Below are 27137 nucleotides of genomic sequence, written 5' to 3' on the forward strand. Positions count from 1 at the left end.
TTTTCATGATTCAGAAAGCAACCAATCCCTAAACTAATACAGAAAATTATTACATAACTAATTCTACATATATTCCAATGCTGACAATCATTTTCAGCTCTTATAAAATATCTATTTGGTACACAGAAAAGGAGCTAATAATTAAAAACAGGCTTTAAAAAAAGTGTGTGGACAAAAGTCATATCACACAGTGAACCAATTATACTATTAAAAACTTAAAAGTGACTTTAAATAATCCCAAACTAGCCCATTTTAAAAATACATAATAAAGACAACTAATTTGAAAATCCACAAAAGTTTAATTTCCCGTATCTACAGAGAAATGTATACCTTCAAAATTATAGCAGAATAGAGACCTTCATGAACTTTCCTCTAAAGTCTGTATTACTCAATTCTATTCTCTCACCAAATTTTTTAACGTACAGGCAGGCATATCTCAGAGATACCACAGATTCAGTTCCAGACCACTGCAATAAAGCGAATATCGCAATAAAGCAAGTCACACTAATTTTTTGGTTTCCCAGTGCATATAAAAATTATGTTTACACTATGCTGTAGTCTATTAAGTGTGCAATAGCATTATGTCTAAAAAAATGTATATACCTTAATTAAAAAGTGCTTTATCACTAAAAAATGCTAACCATTGTCTGAGCCTTCAGTGAGTCCCAATCTTTTTGCTGGTGGAGTGTCTTGCCTCAGTGTTGATGGGTGCTGACTGATCAGGGTGGTGATTGCTGAAAGCTGCCGTGGCTGTGGCAATTTCTTAAAATAAGACCACAACGAAATTTGCTGCATCAATTGACTTGTCCTTTCATGAATGATTTCTCTGTAGCACGAGATAGTGATTGATAGCATTTTACCCACAGCAGAACTTCTTTCAAAATTGGAGTCAATCCTCTCAAACCTTGCCACTGAATTATCAATTAAGTCTATAGAATATTCGAAATCATTTGTTGCCATTTCAACAATCTTCATAGCACATTCACCGGGAGTAGATTCCATCTCAAGAAACCACTTTCTTTTTCATTCACAAGAAGCAACTCCTCATCCATTCAAGTTTTATCATGAGATTGTAGCAATTCAGTCACATCTTCAGGCTCCACTTCTAATTCTAGTTCTCTTGCTATTTCCAGCACATCTGTAGTTACTTCTCCACTAAAGTCTTGAACCCCTCAAAGTCATCCATGAGAGCTGAAATCAACTTCTTCCCAACTCCTGTTAATGCTGATATTTTGACCTCTTCCCATGAATCACGAATGTTCTTACTGGCATCTAGAATGGTGAACCCTTTCCAGAACGTTTTCAATTGACTCTGCCCAGATCCATCAGAGGAATCACTATCTATGGCAGCTATAGCCTAATGAAACGTATTTCTTAAATAAGACTTGGAAGTTGAAATTACTCCTTGATCCATGGGCAGCAGAATGGATATTGTGTTAGAAGGCATGAAAACAACATTAATCTCATTGTCCATCTACATAAGGGCTCTTGGGTTACCAGGTGCATTGTCAATGAGCAGTCATATTTTGAAAGGAATCTATTTTTCTAAGCAGTAGGTCTCAGCAGTGGGCTTAAAATATTCAGTAAACCATGTTGTAAACAGATGTGCTGTCATCCAGGTTTTCTTATTCCATTTACAGAGCATAGGTAGAGTAGATTTAGCATAATTCTTAAGACCCGTAGGATTTTCAAAATGGTAAATGAGCGCTGGCTTCAACCTAAGGTCACCAGCTGCATCAGCCCCCTGACAAGAGTCAGCCTGTCCTTTGAAGCATTGAAGCCAGGGATTGACTTCTCTCTATTATGAAAGTCCTAGATAGCATCTTCATCCAATAGAAGGCTGTTTCATCTACACTGAAAATTTGCTGTCTAGTGTAGCAACCTTCATGAATTATCTTATCTAGATATTCTGGATAACTTGCTGCAGCTTCTAGATCAGTACTTGCTGCTATACCTTTCACTTTTGTTATAGAGAAGGCTTCTTTCCTTTTGAAGCAACCTCTGCTAGCCTCCAACTTTTCTTCTGCAGCTTCCTCACCTCTCTCAGCCTTTATAGAATTGAAGAGAGTTACGGCCTTCCCCTGAATTAGACTTTCGCTTAAGGGAATGTTGCAGTTGACTTAATCTTCTATCCAGACCACTAAAACTTTCTCCATATCAGCAATAAGGCTGTTTTGCTTTCTTATCATTCATATGTTCAGCAGAGCAGACTTGTAATTTCCTTCAAGAACTTTTCCTTTGCATTCACAACTTTGCTAACTGTTTGACGCCAGTGGCCTAGCTTTCAGCCTGTCCTGGCTTTCAACATACCTTCCTCACTAAGCTTAATCATTTCCAGCTTTTGATTTTAAGTGAGAGATATGTCACTATTCCTTTCACTTGAACACTTAGAGGCCATTGTAGGGTTATTAGTTGGCCTAAGTTTGATATTGTTGTGTCTCAGGGAATAGGGAGGCCTGAGGAGAGGGAAAGAAATGGGGGAATGGCCAATCACCGGAGCAGTCAGAACACACACAACATTTATCGATTAAGTTTGCTGTTTTATATGGGCATGGTTGGTGGCACCCTAAAACGATAACAATAGCAATATCAAAGATCACTGATCACAGATCACCATAACAAATAAATAATGAAAAAGTTTGAAATATTGCAAGAATTACCAAAATGTAACACACAGACACGAAGTGAGCAAATGTTGTTGGAAAAATGATGCCAACAGACTTGCTAGACACAGGGCTGCCACAAACCTTCAATTTGTAAAAAATGCAACTCCTGCACAGCACAATAAAGCAAAGTGCAATAGAAATGAGGTATGCCCGTACAGTACATTTTTATACTATGGTAAAAGGATCACAAGTCCTTTAAAAGTCTATCTTTTTGTAATTGTGGTGTTAAAAAAATGCCACTAATACTAAAGTTAATGATTATATGAAGTATGTATCCCTTAAAGCAAAATATCTAAGTCATACTTGATTAACTATTTGTTTTCAAATGTGTTTTAACTTTGAATTTTATAAAACTCATACTAAATTTTGCCAAAATAAGTCAGACATAATAAATAAATATATATACAAATCATGAAAATGTACTCAACTGTTACGCAATGAGATATAGAAGTACTATATATAAATAGTAGTATTTTCAAGAAGTTTATTGTCAGTTGTACCTAAAAAATAGTAAATAATTTAACAAAGTATATAATTATTTGCAGAAGTATGTGATATAATAAGTTTTAAACGCTGGAGAACTGGACAGTAATAATTATTAAAATATTGGAAGAGTAAGTGACATCACCAAAAATGGCTGAGTAGGGACCTTCAGGATTCAATCCCTTCCCAAAACCAACTAATGAGCTAACAAGCAGTGTTAGAATCAACTTTTGCACAACTCTGGAATCTATTCAAAAACTTACAACAACTAGAGGAAGACTTAGGGAAGAATAAAACTGCTGCTTTGCAGTAAGGGAGCACTGTGGTCTTTTAACTTGTCCATTTATCATTCCGCACACCCAGATCAGCAGCAGTTGTGAGAATGACAGCTGGCAGACAACTGGTGCAGGTTGCTAGTGCCCCAGGAAGTAATATGGACCTTATTTTCACTGGCTACTCCCTCAAGGACCAGCACAAAGGCTGGCCTTTGTTTCACCCAACTCGGAGTAATTCCCAAGGCTGGGGCAGCATCCCAGACAGCTTTTCTCAAAAAGATTTAAAGGCACAGGTATTGGGACAGCAGCCTGGAGCAAAGGACAACAATTTGAAGAAGCAGTAAACAGAAAAGCCTGGGAAGTAAATGGTTGGGAAAGGCAACACATGGCGAAAAGGGGGCTTTAAAAGCTCTTGCCCATATTGGTGAATTGAGAGGACTATGCAAATACCCAGGACAGAATGCACACTCAGAAAAGGCCTGAAAAGACCCAAAGCTTTCACCTATGACTGGCCTTCAGAGTCTGTGCAAGCAGAAAGTGAAGGATAACGCAAATTGTAAATGGCCTAAATAAGCGTTGAAGTAGTGCCCCAACACAGAGCCAATCTGCAAAGACTGAGAGAGTATTTTTTCCTTCTTCCTTTTTTTAGGCTCCAAGCATTTAAGGTGAAAACACCAGCTGACCACTAAGCTACCAAAACACAGACTTCGGTGGCTACACACAAGAACGAATACATATTTTCCAAATATAGTTTAGAAAAATCACTAAACAAGCAAACAAACCACAACAAACAGCAACAACAAACCCTGGGTAGGGGCAAAGAAATCTGATTTCCAGAGTTGCCACAAATCAACAAGAAAAATTAGGAGGCACATAAAGAAACAATAAAGTATGGTCCATTCACAGCAAAAAAAGAATTAATAGAAAGAGAGCACAGGTATTGGACTTACTAGACAAAGACTTTAAATAAATGGTTTTAAATCTGTTCAAAGAGCTAAAGGAAACAACGTACAAAGAACTTAAAAAAACAAAAAAACAGGAAAATGATGTCTCACTAAACAGAGAATATCCATAAAGAAATAAGAAATTATATTTAAAAAAACTAAATAGAAATTCTGGTGTTGAAAGTACAATAACTGAAATTAAAAAATTCATCAGAGAGGTTCAACAGCAGATTTGAGCAGGACAGAGCTGTAAAGTAACAGTTTTGTACACTACTGAAAATAAGTAGATATTAATTCAAGATGTTAAGTATCATCTTGAATGATGATACATCATCAGAGTAATCAAAACTAAAAAATACATAGAAAGAGAAACAAGAAGGGAATCAAAATGATACACTAAGAAAAATCAATCACAAAAGAAGACAGTAAGAGAGGAATTAAAGAACAAAATAGGTAGAAAACATAAAATGGCAGGAGTTAAGCCTTTCCTTAATTACTTCAAACATAAATAAACAGAAACTCCACAATTAAAAGGCAGAGATTGGCAGAGTGGATAATAAATCATGACTCAACTATATGCTGTCTACAAGACTTCATCAAAATTTAAAACTTTTGTGCATTAAAGGACATTATTGAGAAAGTGAAAAGACAACTTACAGAATGGGAGAAAATATTTACAAATTGTATTTCTCAAAGTGTTTAATATCCGAAATATGTAAAGAACTTTTACAACTAACAACAAAACAAGAAACCCAAACTAAAAATGGGCGAAGAATTTGAATAATTATTTTTCTAAAGATACACAAATGTTCAACAAACACATGAAAAGATGCTCGACCATCATCAGTCATTAGGGAAATGCAAATCAAACCCACACTGAGATACCACTTCACACCCACTAGGATATTATAATTTTTTAACAAAACAAAACAAAACCGAAAATAACAAGTGTTGGCAAAGATGAGGAGAGATGGAAACCTCACACAATGCCAGGAGGAATGTAAAATGGTGTAGCTGCTCCGAAAAACAGTTGGGTGGTTCTTCAATAAGTCAAACAAAGAATTACCATATGATCCACAATTCCATGCCTAGGTATATGTCCAAAAGATTTGGGGGGTGTGTTCGAAGGTTGGGGTTGGAAAAAAAAACAGGTATTCAAATACTTGTACACGAATGTTCTTAGCAGCACTATTTGCAATATCCAAAAGGTGGAAACAACCCAAATACTCATCAATGAAAGAATGCATAAACAAAACATTGTGTGTGTGTATCCATTATGTTATAAATATCTAGCTATATATTTTTTTTCCTTAGTGATTACTCTGGGGATTACACTTAACATTTTGAATTAATACCTACTTATTTTCAATAGTTTACAAATATGTTTAAGAGTATACAAATATAAGTAAATATTAATTAGCCATAAAAAGGAATGTAGTACTGATACATGCTACAATGTGTATAAATCTCAAAAAAACATTATACTAAGAGAAAGAGGCCAGACACAAAAGGTCACATATTGTATGATTCTGTTTACATGAATTATGCAGAATAGGTAAATCAATAAAGACAGAAAGCAGACTAGTGGTTGCTAAGGGCTAGGCAGAGGGGGAAGTGGAGAGTGACTGTTTAAGGTTTTGTAAGGCAGAAAATTTTCTTTTCGGTTCATGAAAATGTTTTGGAACTAGATAGAGATGATGGTCACACAACAATGTGAATGCGTTAAATGCCACTGAACTGTAAACTTTACAACATTTATTTTGTTATCTGAATTTTATTTCCATAAAAAACTAAATATCAGAACAACATGGAGACAGGAACTAAATTGGGCTTAATAAAATTTAAATAAATGGCATGGTAAGAGCATTTCATTATGGGTGACTGAATGGGAGAAACAATACGAAATCAAAAGATTGAAATAAAAATACTGTGAACATTGATACTCTGTAGGACAGGGAAGAAACTGGTAGGTATTAAGAATGTGCATCAAAAACTGGGAGATCCAAATTAAAAATAAAAAAATGAATATGGGTTTAAACAGGTAGACAACTGAGGAACCTGGACTACATGGAAGAGAATGAAACAAGCAGTTATTTTAGAAAGATGAGTACAATGCTTGCATTGAGAAAGACCACCAAGGACTTAAAAAGTAGTACAAAAGCGGTCATGTAAAAGGCTGTTACTACAATCAAGGAACTGAGTAACGATGGTATTGTGGAAAGTGAAAGGAAGTAAAAGATAGACTTTTATAAGAAATAAAAAAGTTGTAATTTGGCAACTCACTGTACATGTGAAATGACTGAGAGGAATCAGTTTCCAAGAACTCAAAAACGTCAATAAGAGGAACAATGGGAAGACATTCTTTGAAGATTTTTCCAAGAATTCAAGAATTGTGAGTAAGAGGAACAATGAGAAGGGGGATTTATTTGCAGAGAAGATTTGTTTGGTAGTGGAAAGACTCAGATTCTGAGGCTACAAAGAAATATGTAAGTGCAAGTTTTATTAAATGTTAAGAGATCTGGACTTTCACCTTACATGAGAATATAAAAGTCAAAATCTCAGGTTTTAAAAACACAAAATCATAGTTTTAGCCATGGGACTGATGAGAAACAATGAATGAAATTACTCCTTTAAATCTTCAGACATTTTCAAGTTCTAATTCAAAATTCTCCACAATACTAGTAAAATAAAGTTTAATAATTAGACAAGACTATCACTATAGAAAGACGTGCTAAAGGTCAGAAACAGGGCTAATGTCCTAAATGGTGCACCGCAACATTACTACAAAGATCTTATTATTAATAAAGTTTCACCTCAAACAAAATTAACAGTATGAAACCAAGAAAATAAATTTTAGGCTGAGAAATAAAATACATAAATTCTAGTCACATTTGGTTGCAATTTGCTTCTAACTGGGAAACAGTGACTTTATTTTTATGGACTACTTTTCCTTCATTTGTAAAATAAGGCCCTGTAAGTGGTTTGCAACTCAGCATCTGTAGACCATGCTCACATTTCAGATAGCCTGATAGAAACCACACATTTAGTTATGACAGAATGAATGTACCGATAAAAATTTCCAATTTCTTAGTCTTAGAATAAAATGGATTACTACAGCATGTGCTCATTTCAGCTGATTAGCAGCTCTGGCACTATAGGTTAATATATTGCTACATTTAATAAAAAATTAAAGGTAGCAATTATTAAGAAATATAGATTAACAAACTAATGTTTAAAACAGAAGATCCATGGAAAGAAGTGGATTAATATAAAAAGAATCACAACAAATATTATTGAATACTTATGACATGCTAGATGATGTCAGCCTTTCTTCAGTGACTAAAAAATATTTAAGAAGCACTAAATTAGATAATTCCTTAGGCTCTGTTATGGGTTGAACTGTGTATCTCAAAAGTTCATATATTTGGTGATGGATTGTAATTAGTGTTCGGGTGGTGAACATAATGTAATCTATATAGTACTCAAAACACAATGATGTACACCAGAAATTTATATAATGTTATAAACCAACGTTACCACAATAAAAAAAAAAAGTTCATATATTGAAATCTGAAACCTGAGTATCTCAGAATGTGACCATATTTGGAAATAGGATCGTTGCAGAATTAGTTAGTTAAGATGAGGTCATATTGGAGTAGGGTAGGCTCCAATCCAGTATGACTGGTATCCTTGTAAAAGGGGAAATTTGGGCACAGACAAACACACAGGTGCAACACCATGTGAAGATGAAGCCAGAGATCAGGTGGATGCTTATACAAGGCAAGGAACACCAAAGACTGTCAGCAAAGCATCAGAAGGTAGAGGAGCCACATGGAACAGATTCTTCCTCACAGCCCTGAGAAAGAACCAATCTTGCCAACACTTTGATCTTGGACTTTTAGCCTCCAGAACTATGAGACAGTATGTTTCTGTACGCCACCCAGTTTATGTTACTATTTTTATGGCAGCCCTAGCAAACTAATAGAGGCTCCTTTTACTTCTAATATTTAGAAGTTAAATGTACTTTATTGTCAACTTTGAAAATGTATCCCCAGCAATGAGTTATAAAAATGATATACATGAGTATACAACTCAAGTCAGTGTACAAACCTGTAGTTCAGTAAGAACTGTTTTATGCCTCTTGTTACATTCAATCTTTTCCACTCGTGTTTTCAATTCTGCCAAAGTCTTATCAAATACAGCACACTGTAGTGCACACAACTTTTCTTCCAGCAACCACTGTACAACCTAAAGAAATACATATTCCTCTGTTACAGCAAAGAACACGTCAGCAAGCAGCAAACAGTAAATATTCTTAAGTACTAATAAGATAGTACTAATGTATTAACTAGTTTAATGAAAAAACATGCTGGCATCCATAAAACAATGCTATCTGCTGAAAGCCTCCACTTCTACATATATAACATCTATCACAGAAAAATAATACATACTAAACATAGAAAATTTTCAGAGAGTGAAATTTTAAAAATAATTTGAAATTGAACTTTTAATATTTTCTTCCCAAACCTTTTATCATGATTTAAAGGAAATCAGTTAAAGAAAAAGACCAGTTTTTAAAATTTCTAATCTATTGCAGACAATATTTTTGTGAGACACTAAGAATGTCACTGCACTATGAAATTTCTATAAAACATTTCTAAATGCCTACTCATAACTTCCATATTTATCTCCTTATGGACCTACAACAGGACACATGGTGCATGTCCATGGACCATACTTGAATAACACTGTTCTAGAGGAGTAAACCCTCACTACACATAGAAGTTTTCAAAATTATTCCACATAGCTATGTATACAGAGCTATCTAACAGCGCTATGAGACAGATTAAATAAACATTATTATCTCTATATGACAAATAAAAAGACTGGGAGGAAAAAAAGCCAATTTTCACTGCCTCACTATTCCTTTTTCTAGTGCAGATATTTATATTGTGTCTTAGTGGAATAACATTGGTCTAAAACCTAGATTATTTATAATTTCATCATTAAATCTATAAGACCTTAAAAAATTAATTTCACCTGGATTTCATATTCTTCTCTTAAAAAGGCATTTGTCATAAATATTCGTGAACACATTTTGAAAAACATATTAAAATAGGGCATATTTTCAGTATTTCTATCTCTAGGTTAGCAGATATAGGGGGAGGTTTCCAAAGCCTGTACTTTAAATACTCCCTTTTCTCTAGTCCTAAAACCTTGTCCCCACCATTTTAATACTAAGCCTAAAGTACACAACAAAGATTTTCTAATGTAGGGACTTACAACGATGAAACCAGCTTATTATAAAGATTAAAATGCTAACATATAACCCTTTGTTTCCACTAGAATAAAGTTCAATATAGAAGAAAAAATAAAATCTGCAAATTGATATTCAGTTTTCTTACTAAAGCAAATAAAGAAAGAAGTCATCACATCTCTCTTCTATTTTGATAATTACTACCATATCTAAAAAAAATTATGTAGCTTTAAAAAAGAAGAAATTTTAAAATTAAATTATTAAGGATAACAAGCTCAACCACTATCTTCAAGTTCTCTCTTTCCATGAAAAACCTGAATATATCAGTAAAATACAGAATAATGTCAAAAACCTAGAAGAATAAAGATAGGAGTGCTTTTTATTTAACACAGTTCTTAACTAAAAATCTATAACACCTTTTGTAGCTTCTGGTTAATATCTCCTTTGGCTGTAATCTTTACTTGAAATTCTGCCTCATACTCTTCTTCCATATATCGACGGCGTTTGGACTGGACATTGTCCATGTCCTCTGATTTAGAACGTTTTCTTCTGGAAAATTCACCTGAGGAAAAAAAGCATAATGATGAGTCAGGTGTTCAAATATATATATATAGACTTTAATGCCTATTCTCCATCCTCAGCAAAATATTATTTCTAGCTATCACAACAGCATTCTCAATTATTTTATGAATTGTTTTTGAGATCAGAAAATTAGGTAAGTAGCTTTTAGCTTCAAACTTGAAATGATTTTCAATATGCTAAATAAGAACTTCCTAATGGCTAAGCAATGTACAATGTGATCATAGAACATTCTTTCCTTGAAATCTCATATTAAGATAGAAAATTGCCTAAAAATATGAACATGAGATGAGAAGAAACCATCTTATTTTCATTTCCTTTGCTAAATTTTATAGTGTACATGAATCTTTTGACAAAATATAGTATTCATTCTCATGTCACAGATTTCTAACAATATGCATAGTTTTAATTATTTAATTCTTTCTCCTCAGTAAATTTAGGAAAAATTCTTACTTAATCATCAGCCTTAGGAAAATAAGATGATGATAGTTATTCTTAACATATCCTAATGAATTTCAAATATATAAAAATAATAAAATTAATGTCATTATAAAAGTAAATTAGGTAAAGAATAGATACTGAAAGATCTTCACTTAGAAAATTTCAAATACTGGTAACATTCACGAGATCATAAGCAAATTTTATCTGGTTTCTTTTCCAATATATAAAAAGTGAAAATACTAAAATCTACACACTTATTAAAGGCAAATGTCCTTATGTGACCAGAGCTACCCCTCTCCACTTCACTCTATATCCATATCTATGTGCCGGTTTTTTAAATCCAGTTTTACCCTCTGACTTCTCTTGTAATCATAACTTACATAGTGATACATGGAGATCAGTATGACAGGGAGAGTTATAGAACCCAGGTTTCCTAGCTTCTAGTCCAGTGATCTTCCTATAAACCCAGTGATACTCAGTCCCATCATTCCCCCTCCCCATGAAGCAGAAGAACCTTAAGTAGACTGAGAGACACACTTCCATTCACTTATAGCACCCCAGACAAAATTCTTATAGTCCCATGCTCTAAACATAGATCTAAATGATTCAACTGTGGCTTACTTAAATTGCAAAATTTTACGGTCATCTCATACACAGAAAAGTACATTCCACAGCCTTAAAAGCAGAAACAATGAATTACTATTTTTCAAACTAGCTCAGGTGTTTTTGTACATGCTTACTTTTCTCAGAAGGTCTTTCATCTTCATGTATTACTTGCTCTTCTTCCTCAGGTTTGCTGTTCTTTTCATTACTTTCTACTTCTGCTGTGACAAAAATAGATAAGGAAACCTTACTTCCATTAAAATTCATAGCAACTCATCATGATTTATACTTTTGGTGTAAGTAATTAATACTCTTATGAAATCAGAGTCTCAAAATGCAAAATTTTGGGAATATAAAAGGAACATGAATTGGTAGAAATGAATGACTAAGTCCACTTTCAAATGTCCCTGCAAATTCATAATAAACTCTTAACATGAAAAAAACTTAATAGCATAGATTTTAAAATAAAAAGTCTTACTCAGTAATTTACTGTCATCAAAAGATTAGCAAAACGTGAAAGCTACTGTAAAGCACTTAGACTCCTTTATATTCAATTATTAAAATTAAAAGTGGTGTGACAATTATAAAAAATTACAAATTACTGGCAAATTCCAAACACCTAATATTTTGACCAGACAGGTTGAACCATTACATTATTTTAATGGTTATGGGATAGTTCATAAAATAGGAATGGAAAAGCTATTCTAAAGATAGTAAAAGTTTTACTTATAAAAGTAGCTACTTTGATACCAGTGCCAACAACTGAGCTAGGCGTTTGACATATATTACTTCATATCCTCAATATAATCCTACACTATAAACAGTATTTTTGCCATCGTACAGATGAGTAAAGTAATATTCAGAAAGGTTAAGTAATTTTCACAAGAGGCATATAAAATAAAACAATTAAAGAGTGCTACCAAAAAATACTGCTAAACATGTCTATACAATTGTGTTGTTATAACAAATAAAATCCCAGAGGTACCAGAAATGGCCTTTGGTCAATCACTCTGTATCTCCTCAACTAACTTAATCATTAAATGGAGAAGAACAAATCATTAATAGGTTTGGGTTTCTATTTTTCCCCTTATATCACTGCAACTGGCTCCCCAGTGACTTCAATAAAACATGCTATGTTTCTTCATATTCTGCAACAAAAATTAAGCAATCATAAGGTATATAGCACTATATAAAGATTTTGATATGGCATTTCTTCTTCAACACCAGGGTTTTAATCCCCATAGCCCTGATGGTAGAAGCCAAGGTTAAAAAAACTTAAAAGACCTTGGTGAAAATAGGTGTAGACAAGGACCACTGATAGATGTATTAAGGTTCTTACAAATATTTTTTTCACACTAAGATAAAAACAATAAAGCTGTAAAACAAAACAAAAAAGCTAATACAGTACATAAAGATTACTAAAAATATGTTTAAACTTTAAAATAAATGAGCATTAGAAAATTAACTTTCCATTTACGTTGCTATGCTCATTAGAAATGTTTTAAGATCTCATCACTCAACCCCAGTTTCAATGAAATGAAGATTTGTTTTGCTTCTTTATAGATAGCAAACTCATTACAGAGCATTTTTTTCTATATATAACTATATATTTCCTGATTTTAATATCGAGGGTGATGACTCCTGAGTTTCCTAGTCCCCAGAGTTTCCAGAGACACAGAATAACTGGGTTGCTAGAGATGAAGGTTTACATAGTCTTTATTTAGCAAATCGTCTTATCACCCAAAGAACAAAATTAGCCATGGCTCCAATTAGAGTAACTGCAAGCGAGATCAGCCAGAACACAGCAGAGCAAATGGGCCTGCCTCTTTTATACTTATGTTAGCTCCCTCTCCTCTTATAGATATGTCAAGCTTAGCTTGAAATTCCTTCATTTTACTCAAAAATCTCCTCCTATCACCCAATTTCCATTTTCTAGATATGCTTAGAGGATATGACTGGATTCTCAACATTTAAATCAAAACACTCATTGGGATTTTAGAAAAGACACACACAGAATTAAAATGTATGCTCAAGTTTTAGTTGATGGAAAGAACTTTGGATAAGAAAAATGGTATTAGCAGATTCTACAGAAAGAAGTAAGGCCCTATATTTCTTTAATTTTTTTTCACAAAGCCTCCAGAGAATCTGAGTGGACCTCCTTCAACTGAGAATAATAACCAAAGGCCCAGGGACACAGACATTTTTATATAATAATTTCATGTAATTCTTGGGACTCCTACAACTCCTCCAAATATTTAGGTTAAGACTGCCTTTTTTAGAATCTGTCTTCATTCACAGATAGTTTTTGCTATAATCCCTCTGGTCTTAAGTACAGTCACGTGCCATTTAACGAGGACATGGTCTGAGAAATGTGTTGTTAGACAATTTCGTCGTTGTGCAAACATCATAGAGTGTACTTAAACAAACCTAGATGGTATAGCCTACTACACACCTAGGCTGTATGGTACTAGTCTTATGAGACCACTGTCATATATGTGGTCCGTCGCTGACCAAAACGTTATGGTGGTGCATGACTGTACAGCCTCATTACAAGTTGGCACATGTTCATATACAGTTCTACGTGTGGTATTCTTTCCTTTCAACCAAACTAGACAATAAGCTCACTAAGAGACAAAGACAAAAAAGACGCCCCTGGATTTAACAACATTAACATCAATGTCACTTCACTGAGGACAATCAGGAGGGTGCTTAGCCAGGTGGAAATCAAAATTCAATTAAGTTAAAGAGTAAACAGGAAGAGAAGAATTGATGCTAGCTTTGTTAACATAACTTGAAGAATGGCTCTGAAAGAGATGGAACAGTAGCTAGAGGAGAGTACATGGTATGGAGAGTGCATAAAAGGTGTATCTGACGTGTGTACCTCCTGCAGTGTTTAAACTTTCCCAGAGAGAAATCTTTATTTTCCTAGCCTTCTTAAACAGACTATGATTTTAATCATTTAGTGAGTATCAGTTATTATATAGTACTATGTAACAATATGACAGTGTCTTCAGGCCTACTAAGTTATATCTGTAATACATTTTTAGGTCTTTCTTTCACCTTTGCAAAATTAAACTAGCTTTTCTATTTGCTTTCTGATATCTTCCATTACTTTTTGTTGCTGCTCATACCCATCATAACTGTTATATTTAAAACAAATTTGCAAAAGAATCATCTGCAATGACAGAGGGTTATGTTTTCCTATTAGTACAACACGTAAGTGTTAATAGTTAAGAGGGAAGAGTCAGACTTCAGAATTTCTAATTTATAATTCTGTGTTCTGAAAACATTAAAAATTAGTCAAGAATAAAGAATCTGAAGAAAGTAATACCTTAGCAGGTGCACAGCAACAAATATGACATGTTAACAGATTCTGCTACCATATAAACAGAACAGAATACAGTTTAAGAACCAATGAAGAAACTATACTTCAACCCACAGTACACAAAATTTCCTTTGGGGTGGGGCAGGAGGGAGACAGAAAAAAAAAGTTTAGTTACCAGCTAAGAAATTACGTCTATTACCAAACTTACTCTGCTAATAGTACACAATCAGATACAAGTCTAAAAGTACCCAAAAATAAACCCAACTTTGAATTTTCAAAGTATGTAACATGGATAGCTTAATATTAATCTCTTTGCATTTAACAGCATTGTTTGGGAGGGATGGTCTCCAATAACAAGACACAAAAGTAAAATGCATAAATTCATTAAATAATAAGCTGCAACTTGCTATGACTTTCTTATACAGACTACCAAAGGGTTTTTTTAAGGACTTGCCCCAATACCACTCTCTATATAAATATTTAATGAATGAATGAGTGAAGTTCACCCTAAACATTGTTACCTATTATCTTTCCAAAATGTAAATTTCACCATGTCATTCTCCTCTGCTTGAAATCATTCAGTGGCTCCCCGGTGCTATCAGAATGCTTTAGGATTGTAAACAAGGTCCTCCATGATATACCTTTATTACCAATTATTCATTCACTCCACAAATATTTACTGAGCACTTACTATGATCTAGGCATTATTTTGGCCTGATGACGGTAGCTCAGAGCAGGGGCAGAAGCATTGAAGATGGTAAGAGACTGCATTCCAGATCTATTATGAAGGTAGAGCCAACAGGATTTCCTGATGGATGGATATGGATTGGAAGGAAAAAAATAAAAATGGCTCTAAGGTTTTTGGCCTGAGCAAGCAGGATGGAGTTGCCATTAAGAGAAATTATCTTCATTAAAATCCTATGTTATACAGATAGCGAAAGGCAAGTGCTTTCCTGAATAAATCTTATAGTCTCATAAAGTTATCCTCCTCTCAACTCCCAGAATACCAATTTAACATTATTACTGTGTTCACAGCCTTGTGTTTAATGGCGTGGTTTTAATTCTTGTCTGCATCCTGAGGGCAAGTACTATATTTTATCTCTAAACCCCTAGAACCAAGAAAAGCCTGGCCTGTCTCTCTATACAGGTTTAAAGAATGAATAAATGCTCTTTGGAAATGAAGTCATCTTTTAATAATAAAAAAAAATCTCTGCTTAGGGGGCTGCCCCCACGGCCGAGTGGTTCAAATTCCGCATGCTCTTTTGCTGCCCAGGTTCGCGGGTTTGGATCCTGGGTGCAGACCTACACCACTCATCAAGCCATGCCGTGGTGGCGACCCACATACAAAATAGAGGAAGACTGGCACAGATGTTAGCTCAGGGCTAATATTCCTTAGCACAAAAACAAACAAACAAACAAACAAACAAAAAAAACTCTACTTCCAAAAGCTGATATGATATATTGAGGAAAAAATCCTCTATGTCTCCTAGGCCTGCTTCATTTTTTTTTAATTTGAACTAACCAGAAACCAGATGCTGTGTTTCATGCTATAAGGTCACTCCTCTCACAGAGCTCTATGTATAAGAGAATGTGATACAATAGGAACACAAAAGTACTGACGCCAGTCTGAAAGGAATAGAGAAAGTTTCATACAGGAATGATGTTTGAGTTTGACCAAAAAGCAAAGTAGGATTTTTCTTTCTTTCCTTTTTCTCTAGAAATAATAAAAGAGATGAGAAAGACAGGCACTGAGCAAATAATCAAGTTTACATACCTTTTATATAAGGAGTTTGGAATTAACCTAAAAGTAATAGGGATCTAACAAAAGAGACGACTACAATCAAATAAAAGAGATTTAGGTTATAGAGATCATTCAGAAAATGAGGGGGGAAGAGAGTAGGTTGGGTAAACAAGAGGGCTGAGGAAGGAAATGGATGAAGTCTTCATCAAATAGATAATCAGGTTTCAAGGTTTCTGGCCTCTGGCAATAGTTGTGCCATTCCCCAGACAAAGAATGTTAAAAGAACCAGATGTCAACGGGAAAACTGTAAAACATAATTTGTTACTCTTGAAGCAAATAAACTAGTAGGCTTTTAGATTCTAAATTATTTAGTTACTAAACGATAGCAAGAACAATTGTGAGGACTCTGCTCAATTATGCATTGATTTGAAACTGTAATCTCATAGTGTTATGTTGGTCTATTTTATCTCTCTTTCTAGACTATAAGCCCTTTAAGGGCAGGGGCCATATTTCCTACTTATTTTATCTTCCTTCTTAGCACTTCACATAACACTGCTCAGAGAGTGGATACTTCGTAATTCTGAATTCTGTGAAGTTAAGAATCTATGAAGTTAAGAGATCATTCTAGTCACCATCATTCTCAACTTTCTTTGCAACTAAAATAAATTTAAAACTTTATAAGAATGTTTTATTAAGCAGTTTATTAAAGTTAATCAAAATCTTTAAAAATTTAAATAAAATGCTAACCTGGAGAGCATGTCTCATTTTGTGATATAACTTCAGACTCATCTTTTTCACCCGAAATATCCTCTTCATCAGAGAGGACCAAAAAGGCTTCTTTTGGCAAACTCTCACTACTTTCTTGTTTAGATGGTGAACCAAAAGAGCCTTCCATCTTCTCTTCCAAATCTGGATTTGTCTCATCAATTGGAAGGATAGAAGTTTTAGAAAAGCAAGTAAGTTCATCTTCAGCAGGTGCAAGTTTTTCCAAAATAGGAATGATTTCATCTGTCTCCAAAGAATCTGTATTTTCTAAGATATTCTCATTTTTGTTATCTTTCATAACATTTTCACTAATGGTTTCTGGAAGGTCTTCTGCACAATTCTCATCTTCATTCTTTTCACTTTGGTCAATTTCCATACTGCTAGATATAGCCTCCTCTCCAAGAGCAGGTTCTATGATAGCATCTTTCTCCACCTTCTTTTCATTTTCAGGAGGTAGATCTGAACAAATAACTGTGTCATCTGTTTCTAGAGTTTCTCCATCAGCGTCAAGATTACTATCAACTTTATTTTTCTCATCAAATGAGAAAATTTGGTCTAATTTTTCATCATCCCTATTTTTTTCAAGAAAATTATCACCTTTATTGCTACTAAACTCTACATTGTCAGTTTCAGGAACTGGTTCACAAACTGGTACAGAAGTTGGTTCAAAGGTGCGATCAAAGGCTGATTCAGAGGTTGGTTCATCAGAAGTCGGTTCATCAGAGGCTGGATCACCAGAGGCCAGATCACTAGAGGTTGGATCCTCAGAGGCCAATGTTCCAGAGGCTGGATCACCAGAGGCTGAATCATCAGAGGCCACATCACTAGAGACTGGTTCACTGGAGACTGGTTCACCAGGGACCGGTTCACCAGAGACCAGCTCACCAGAGACGGGTTCACCAGAGACCAATTCACCAGAGATGGATTCACCAGAGACAGGTTCACCAGAGGCAGGATCACCAGAGGCGAGATCACCAGAGGCAGGATCACCAGAGGCGGGATCACCAGAGGTGGGATCACCAGAGGCTAATACTTCGGAAGCCAGATCTCCAGAGGCTGAATCTCCAGAGGCTGGATCTCCAATAGCCAGATCATCAGAGGCTGGATCAGAAGCTGGTTCAGCAGTCAGTTTAGAGGCTAGTTCAGGAGTTATATTATTAGGAGATGAAGGTTCACACTTTAAATCATCATCTTGCTTGTTTTTTACATTAATATTTAAGGTACAGGGTGTTTCTTTCCATTCTGATTTACTTTTTTCAGAGTCAAAACAAAGCTGTTCAATACCATTCACCTCTTCTTTGGCATTAATATAATCCATATTTTCCAAAGGTGAGGTTGGGTCCAAATCTCCATTTTCATGGTTGCCATTTAATAGCTTGACATCAGTTTTCAACAGTTCTTCTTTGACCTTGTACACTGCTTCAAGTTGTTGACGATCACTCACTCTCATCGTTTTTCGAGCCTTAAAGACTTTTTTTTGAGGTTCTTCTATACCATCCATTTTGAACCTTGAAAAAGAGAAAAAGAGAGAGTTTAAATAGTTGATTAAACAGAAGCTACCTAATTACAGACTTACTGTAAACTGATCTTATAACCAAGCAGCACTTCATGTAACTTTGAAATAATGACTAACCCTTGCTTTGTGTTAATTTTCCTATTTATTGGTTTTATGTAATATAAAATTGATAATAGGTACAGTCCATAGAAGATCGATTACTAGGAGGTATTAGAAAAAAAGTGCCTAGTTTCTAGTTTTCATTTTCAGTCAGCTACTGGATTCAGAGTCTGGAGGAGACACGTAAGCATTAAAAAAGTTGATAAAGTAAAAAAGTATACAGAGAAAGAAAAATAAAAGTACCAGAGAATGAAAGTGGTAGGGGAATGGGAAAAGATAAGGAGATAAGGGAAAAAAGAAGGGACAATTAAGGAACATGTAAAGAAAGATTACATTTGCAACCAGGCATATCTAGATTAACAACTATAAATATATTAACAAGAAATTACTATAAAGAAAGTGAAAAGACAACTCATACAATAGAAGGAAATACTTGCAAATCATATATTTGCAAATATTTGACTTATTATTTTTTTATTTTGACTTATTTTTTTAATATATTGCAGTATTTTTTTAATATATTGCAAATACATGATTTGCAAATAATGTATCTGATAAGAGACTTGCATCTAGAAAGTATAAAATGCTGCTACAACTGAACAACAACAATAAAAGTAACACAATTCACAATTTAAAAATGGGCAAAGGACTTGAACAGACATTTCCCTACAAGATATACAAATAGCCAATAAGCCAATAGCCAATAAGCAATAACCATCAAAATATGTTCAACATCAATAGTTAGCAGAGAAATGCAAATCAAAACCACAATGAGATAACACTTCACACACACCAGGATGGCTATAACCAAAGACAATAACAGGTATTGGCAAGGATGTGGACAAACTGGAATCCTCATGCAATGCTAGTGGGATTGCAAAATGGTGCAGCTGCTTTGGAAAACAGTCTGGCAGTTCTTCAACATGTTAAACATTAATCATTAATTTTAGATCTTTCCTATTTTGTAATGTACGCACGTAAAGCTATAAATTTCCCTCTAAGCACTACTTTAGCTGCATCTCACATTTTGATATATCCTATTTACATTATTGTTCTGTTAAAATATTTTCTAATTTCCATTGTTATTTCTTCTTTCATCTACGAGTTATTTAGAAGCATGTTTCTTTAAAAGGTAATATATTATGACCACATGAAGCTCATTAAAAAAATACAAAATTGGTTTCATATTCAAAAATCAAGCAATGTAGATTACGAGAGAGTGTCATGAAGCATTATGGCTTTATTTCAGACTCAACCAAGGTGTCCACTTGATAAAAATACATTAGAGCCCTAAGCCCCAATACCACAGAATGTGATCTTAAATTCAATAGAGTCTTTGCAGAGGTAATCAAGTTAAAATAAGGTCCTTAGGGTGTGTCCTAATCCAATACAATTGGCGTCCTTATAAAAAGGGGAAAATCTGGACACAGACGCACACAGGGAGAACATGTGCAGACTGGAGTTAGGCTGCCACAAACCACAACTGAAAGAGAGGTCTGGAACAGATCCTTCTTTATGTCCTTCAGAGGGAGCACGGCCCTGCCAACACCTTGATTTCAGACTTCTAGCCTCCAGAACAGTGAGACAATAAATTTAAGAAAAAAAATTCAAGCAGTGTAATTCACCACATTAACAGAACAGAGGATGAAAACAAAAGATTAGCTCAACAAATACAGAATATTCATTCATTTGACAAAAACTCAACACTGACTCAGATGCTCTCTGTCATCATTTCTATGTTAACGTCTAGCCAGTGCAGTAAGGCAAACAAAAGAGGGCAAGGATTTGGTCCTGGAGAAAGACACTGTCATCATTCTGTAGTGGAATAAAAGTCCTTTAAGAACTAAGAGGTAAAGGAGGAAGAAACCTGCTTTCATATTGGATATTCACTTACCATCACCATTACCAGTGGGAATGACACTTGCTTTGGCTGGAGAAGGAAAAAAAGCAGGCTCTGACATCTGAGAATTTATCTGAGGCTCCCAGTTAGGCCTCAATGTTATTATAAACTGACTTGATGCTTACAGCTAAGCCATGTTGTTTTCCTTTTGGACATAAAACCACCTCAACATTCAAATTAGACAAGGTCACTGTGCAACCTATAAAATACCAAACATCTCCCTCTCTGACCAAGTGATGGCTTGGTGACAGCTTTATCAACTGCAGCTTCACTCTCACTGTAGTCTGTCCTCCCTATAGATAAAATTTATTGAAATACCCAAGCACAGAACTGACCCCAAACTCTGACAGCACCCAATCCGGAATGAGGCTGTACGTCTTCAAATCCTCCCCAAAATAATCCAACCTATTCTATACTACAACCAAATCGTATACTAGGGTTTTTTTCTAACAGTCTCTTACTGATGTGCCTCACAGTTTCCCCATGGTGAGCATTCTCCCTCACTGCAACAAATAATAAACCCAACTTGTTCAGTTACAGGTGTGTTCTTACTGTCCCATTGTTCCTTTGGCTGAAAGGCATAAAACAACAGCCTGGTCTATTGCCTAGAGACCAAAACAGCTTGAGAACCTACCACTTTGTCACAGTACTTCTGGGTTGTGGTACATTCGGCATTCATTCTTTCACTTTAAGCCAATTACTTACAATACATTTCTTAGTCTTCCTAGCCTTTTAAATTATGGAACTGAGTAAAAACTAATTATAAAAATGATCTTTCAATCGAACAGAAATTTCAATGGAAAAATATCATAGGCACTATTTTAAGGGTTATTAATTGCGGTCTAAAATTTAAACAAGTTTTTTCCCACCCACTATCCATTCCAAACTCATGCTAACTGAAAAATTTTCTGCAAAGAAGATACAACGCAAATTTTATAGTCACTTTTCCCTGCTGACTCCAAACATACAAAAATAATTCAATTTATAATATAAGAAGTAAGGTTACCTATATTTTTCAAATACTGGAAAAAAAAGTATTTTCAAATACTGAACTGCAATTCTTTTCGATTTTGACCTCATAATACCTACACTGCTCATCTGTTATATGGATAGCAGGCAGGTATTGCCAGTTGCATTAAAAGCATACATTCCTCTAAAAAGAAGTATATTTTCCTAATTTTTAGTAACCCCATTAAGAACATGAATTCTGCAGACAAAAACATGGATTCAAATTCCAGCTCTCCCATGTACTTACTAACTGACACAGAGCAAGTTACCTAACATTTCAATGTTTCATTTCAGCTACCTGAAACTAAATAATACCAGTACCTGCCACAGAGGTTGTGGTGATGATTAAATGAGAGTCTATATATTAAGCACTTAGAACATAGTAAGCACTCAATAAATGTTATTATCATAATTGTCTATGTTTATTCAGAACGTTTTTAGGTATAAACTAGAGAATCTGAGACAAATTTCTCTTAAGTATTTTTGGTATTTTGTATATGAATTAGAAAATCCAACATGTAAACATCATGTTTAATATTAAATTGCCACCACCAAATAACATTTAATAAAAATAAATATTATCCAAGCAAGCTGGTTTTATCAACAAAATTGCCATTCAATTCAGTAATAATAAAGTACTGTACAAAGAATTACAGAATAACTACCATCTATACCCACAAGGGAGCACACTACAGTCATTTACCAGATCTTTTATGGGTTCTAAGTATAATGAAAAACAGACAAAGCAATAAGGAAGTAGCATGAACAACCAGTTCAAACTAGTTCAGCCATATCTGTGCAAACCAATCAACAGTAAGTTTTTAAAAATCTATTTTGCATAAGCAAACTATATTTAAGAAAGATACCCATTAGAGAAGGGTGTGTTACCTGCAAACAAGTCTCCATGGCTGTATTACCGGAACAAAACATTTCTAAGAATCATTTTAAATACCATCACATGGAACTGAGATGCCATTCACAAAACTATTCTACAAAAGAAATATTTCTTTAGGTGGGAACACTAAAATCATGAAGCTCTTACATGACTGAAATTCATTTTCACAGGAAAAAGCATTTATATTTTACAGCAGAAAATGTCTGCCATACCTAACAGTAAAGTGTAAAATGTGATTTAACTACTTTCTCCTGAAAATGTTTTTTCAGGACAAAGATAGTCAAAAAAATGTATTTTTAAGTCCCTACTCTATATATTCAGATTCAAGAACTATGGGGAAATACCATCATTAATAAAATCTTTCTACAGCAATAACAAGGGCTTCACCTTTACCAAAGGAATTTATATTTAAGTAACCAAGAAGGGAGTGTTACCTGCAAATAAGTCTCTATGGCTTGGAAATTTTTTTCAAATTTTGGGTAAATTATTTTTAAGGAAAGCCCAATGAGCCTCTTCTTTAAGTGAAACCATTATTTTCTTCTCTGCTTCACCCTCTTCCACCCACTCCTTTCACTCTTCTTTCTAGCAAAGAGATCACAGTTATAAAACAACAAAAGGAAGTATTACCAAAAGCTGTAATGTCTTAGCCTACAATCTGCCTGCTCAAAAAGCTCAAGAATTTAAGTGGCTGTTCAAGAGCTGCTCACAAACTCAGCCAATCAGTAGCCCGCATTCTGATTCCTGCCCAGCAACAGGAGACAGACAATAAGGTCAGGGAAACATAGTTAAAACCTGGATCCGCAATACTTCAATGAGGTTCTTTGTCTGATATAAGTAATCTAGAACATAATTGCATAAAATCTTAAATCCACATCATATGCATTAAATATATCACATAAAAAAATAAATAAGATTTACATCTTTTATGCTGTTTTATCTTCCTTTAAATGTCCATGAATGTTTCCAGAAAAATAAATAATTCCCTACCTGGATAAAGAATCAAACATGGACAATACATAACAAGAACATACTTTTCTACACAATGGGTTAGAATCTACCAAAATCAAATGTAAATTTCTTTTAAAAATTCCATTAGTCCTTAACATTTATAAAACATATACAACTAAAAATCCGGCAAAACTTTAATCCAAATAACTAACAAGATTATTTTCATACCCACCTATCACTATTGTTATAGATTTCCAATCCTAAAAATTAATAGTATTCTGGCCCCAAAGGTTTACTATGGATAGCATTATAAAGTGTTTTGCTGTCTACTGCACTGAAGTGACTTAGTTTGATTCATCTAATGAAATTAAAACATCTGATTCTTGACAATTTATACTAAGCGTTATAAGTACAATTACTACATCCTTTTCTCCTTAACTGCCTTTCGCAGCAGGTTACAAAAAGGTTATATGAGCTCTCCCTTTTGAAGCATTAAAGCAAATGTGTGGATTACACAGTCAATAGTCATGTAAACTGAAGGGAAATTTTTCTTACAGTCTTTTAAACGTAAAATTATAAAATAAAAATAGGAAATCTGTCATCAGAAAATATTTTTTCTCAAATTCACAAACTATCAGATTTTCTTAGTAAACATGTTTTAAAAATAAACCTCATTTTTCCTCCTTCAGTTAGACAAACCTTGTAATTTTTCAAACACACCCAAGAGGGAGCTTGCTGCAGCCATACTCTTAGTTTATATAATCTCCCCATAGGAAAAATAAATCAGCAGCTGCTTCAGAGCTTCAGTCCTGTGAGAGAACTGAAATTCACTGTCTCATTGGCTCAAAGCCCTAGTTGCCTAAAACCAATCACACATCAGCGTCACAAACCTTGCCCAGCAACAAGGGAAGCAGATGAGGGCAAGTGCTCTAACAAGAATCCAAAGAACGTGAAAATAAAAGCGAACAATGAAACTGAAATATATTCATAATATACCCCCAGATTCTTTGTTTGAATAACAGGTCTACGGTAGGATTATTCTGATTAAATAAACGAGGTAAGAACAGCCTTATATAACAAAACAACAGGAAGTACCAGGATTGTTGGCTCAAAACCCATGCACAAACAAACACTACATTAATTCAAAGTTATGGATACCTGATGAAGTATACTTAAAAATAAAACTCAGAAAAACCTGCACAATGTTAAGCAAAGCCATTTGAGTGGACTTGACACTTCTATCTTTGACACAGGCACTTCAATTATATTCATGCTGTTAAATGACATTAGTATAACGTTACTCTAAATAATGGAATGCTAAAAATAGTTTTTACTCAAATTTGAGTTTTTGTTAAATAGCTTAAATAAATATTAGTCAATAGGTCTGACTAATAATGGCCTACTCTTAAATAATCACTTTATACTGATGATTACTAGCCTCTTTAGAAATGCAACTCTGCTACTGGATTCTTTAAGAACCCCATGTTCCGTTGAGAACTGTGTGATTTCATTTTGCACTCCTAAATTTTACTTGAGAATTCTGAGATAGTCTTGAATATAAAATCATAAAGAATAATCAGTGTGTTGCACAATAAATGTTAATAATCCGCTTTACTGTTGACTGCCCATTAATGAGACCGGTGAAACTGATAATGCAATAGTTCATCCACTTTGATACTCAGCTGCTCAAATTTACTACACAGATTTTCTAAATTTTTACCTTAAATACTGGATATCTTGTCATCTCTATTATTATTTTTCTAAAACTGTAGTAAAATATAACCACTACTTTCACTACTTTTGTTAAAAATCTCACAAAGATTTTCATCATGCTTCCATATTCTCTTGCTTTCTAGAAGTTCTCTTTCCCAGTCACTCACAAAGCACTGGCAATATTTACTTGAGGATCCAGAGCCCCCTACAATTGACAGTTCTTCAATTCTACTATGCTATGGTTCCTCTCTCAATTGCATAAAAACACTGTCAATAGCTATCCTATCATCTTAAAAAAAAAAACATTAATTGGTAAAATCTGTTCCTTATCTAATACTCACAAATTCAGTAAAGGATTGAATGATCATAATATTTGACACCTCAACAAATAATCCCTTCTGCTTGTCATTAACCTACTTATATTAGCTGGGCTATCAAAATGTGGAATGGCACATCCCCTAACTAAATTTAAAAAAATAACAACAAAGAAAATAGGGAGTTGCTTTACTAACAATTCCTTGGGCAAAGCAGGAGCAAAATCATGCTCTTGAAATTTTGGTTACATCAAAACCACCATGGTCCCTACAGTTTAACTTGTTTTTGCATTCACTGCTATGTTTTGAGAAATTCTAGAGTGGTCTGTATGAAATAACGCAAGATACCTTAAAAATCACTTCTCCAAGAATATTTTTGGGATCATTCTGTTACATAGGCAAATTAAAACTAACTGACCTGATTCAATAAACGCCATTTTAGAACACATTTATCAAACTACATCCCCTTAGAAAATTAGCCAGTTATCCATCAGGGCCTTATCTACTAGTTTGCCCCACTCATAAACTCTACCACTACCTATGCGGACAATGAGTAAAGTTACAAAAGACCATGTATTTATTTCCTCAGAAGTTTAAGAAACCACTTGTCCAAATGTATTTTTCACACTTTGCTTGGGTGAATTAAAACACCCAGAATGATTTACAAGAAGATGAAAGATCTAAATCCTTCTAATGCCAGAAAATAGCTCTTACTTTTCTTATTGACTCAATCTAATGAGAAAGAGTGGAGAGCTTACTTTCTATATCAGTCAGCTTTTACTACGTAATAATGAAGTAACAAGAAAAAATTTATTAGCTCATAACATTCTTCATTTAGGTCACAGGCTGAAGGAGCAGCACCCCCCCAACACCCAATCTAGGTCTTATAGCAGAGGAAAAACACCACGATGACAGAACCATACAATATGTGACTTTTAAAGCTTTTTCTTAGACATAGTATACATCACTTTCACTCACATTCCATTGACTAAATCCAAGTTATACATTAAGGGAGTGGAGAAGTAAAAAGCTCCCATGGCGAAACACTTTATATCACATGGCAAAAGGTGGGGCTGTATAATCTTCCTACAGGAAGGAGAATAACAGTGAAATATCATAGGATCTACCACATTTTAAAAATATATAATCATTAAAAACTTGGCATAGCGAAGATTTCTAAACTAACAAAACTGGGTCTACTCCATGTTCTAATATTAGCATAACAGTCGACACAGGATAAATAAACCTAACTCTAGGTTTCAGGTTCCTCCACTGTAAAACTGAGGAGGTTATATCAGTTGCTTGCTAAATTCCATTCTGGCCTAAATTTTGTATTATTTTACTAAGTCTAGCTATACTTATGCTCTTTGATAATTCATTTTTCATTAGGAAATACTGTGAACATGCAGTAAGACATAAAGTGTGATATTATGAACATGTGTGTACTCATCATTCAGATAAGAAATAAAACATCAGAAATAAAAAACAACAAAATCTTCTGTGTAACACTACCAGATAGCATGCTCCTCCTTCTCTATCCCAACTCCTTAACACAAAGATAAGCATAATCTTGGATTTGATGTTTATTATTCCCAGGTATACCTTATACTTTTTCTATATTATGAATTCTCCTTTTCATTAACTAAACACTCCTTAAAGGGAGAA

General features: G+C 34.3%; 1 protein-coding gene across 4 annotated transcripts in view; it reads right to left on the bottom strand.

Annotated features, from left to right (window-relative positions):
- Positions 1–27137, bottom strand: part of ATF7IP (activating transcription factor 7 interacting protein) — a 119191-nt gene that overhangs the window by 50782 nt on the left and 41272 nt on the right. For 3 of the 4 annotated variants that reach the window (XM_058558721.1, XM_058558719.1, XM_058558722.1), the window contains 4 exons: positions 17062–18587; positions 11386–11469; positions 10042–10187; positions 8479–8616 (listed from right to left, as the gene is read on the bottom strand). In XM_058558721.1, the coding sequence (XP_058414704.1) occupies positions 8479–8616; positions 10042–10187; positions 11386–11469; positions 17062–18580 (1887 nt within the window). In that variant the 5' untranslated portion in view covers positions 18581–18587. The remainder of the gene's footprint in view (positions 1–8478; positions 8617–10041; positions 10188–11385; positions 11470–17061; positions 18588–27137) is intronic. The other variant, XM_058558720.1, reaches the window with a different exon arrangement.

Source organism: Diceros bicornis, chromosome 17 (assembly GCF_020826845.1).
Source record: "Diceros bicornis minor isolate mBicDic1 chromosome 17, mDicBic1.mat.cur, whole genome shotgun sequence".
NCBI lineage: Eukaryota > Metazoa > Chordata > Mammalia > Perissodactyla > Rhinocerotidae > Diceros > Diceros bicornis.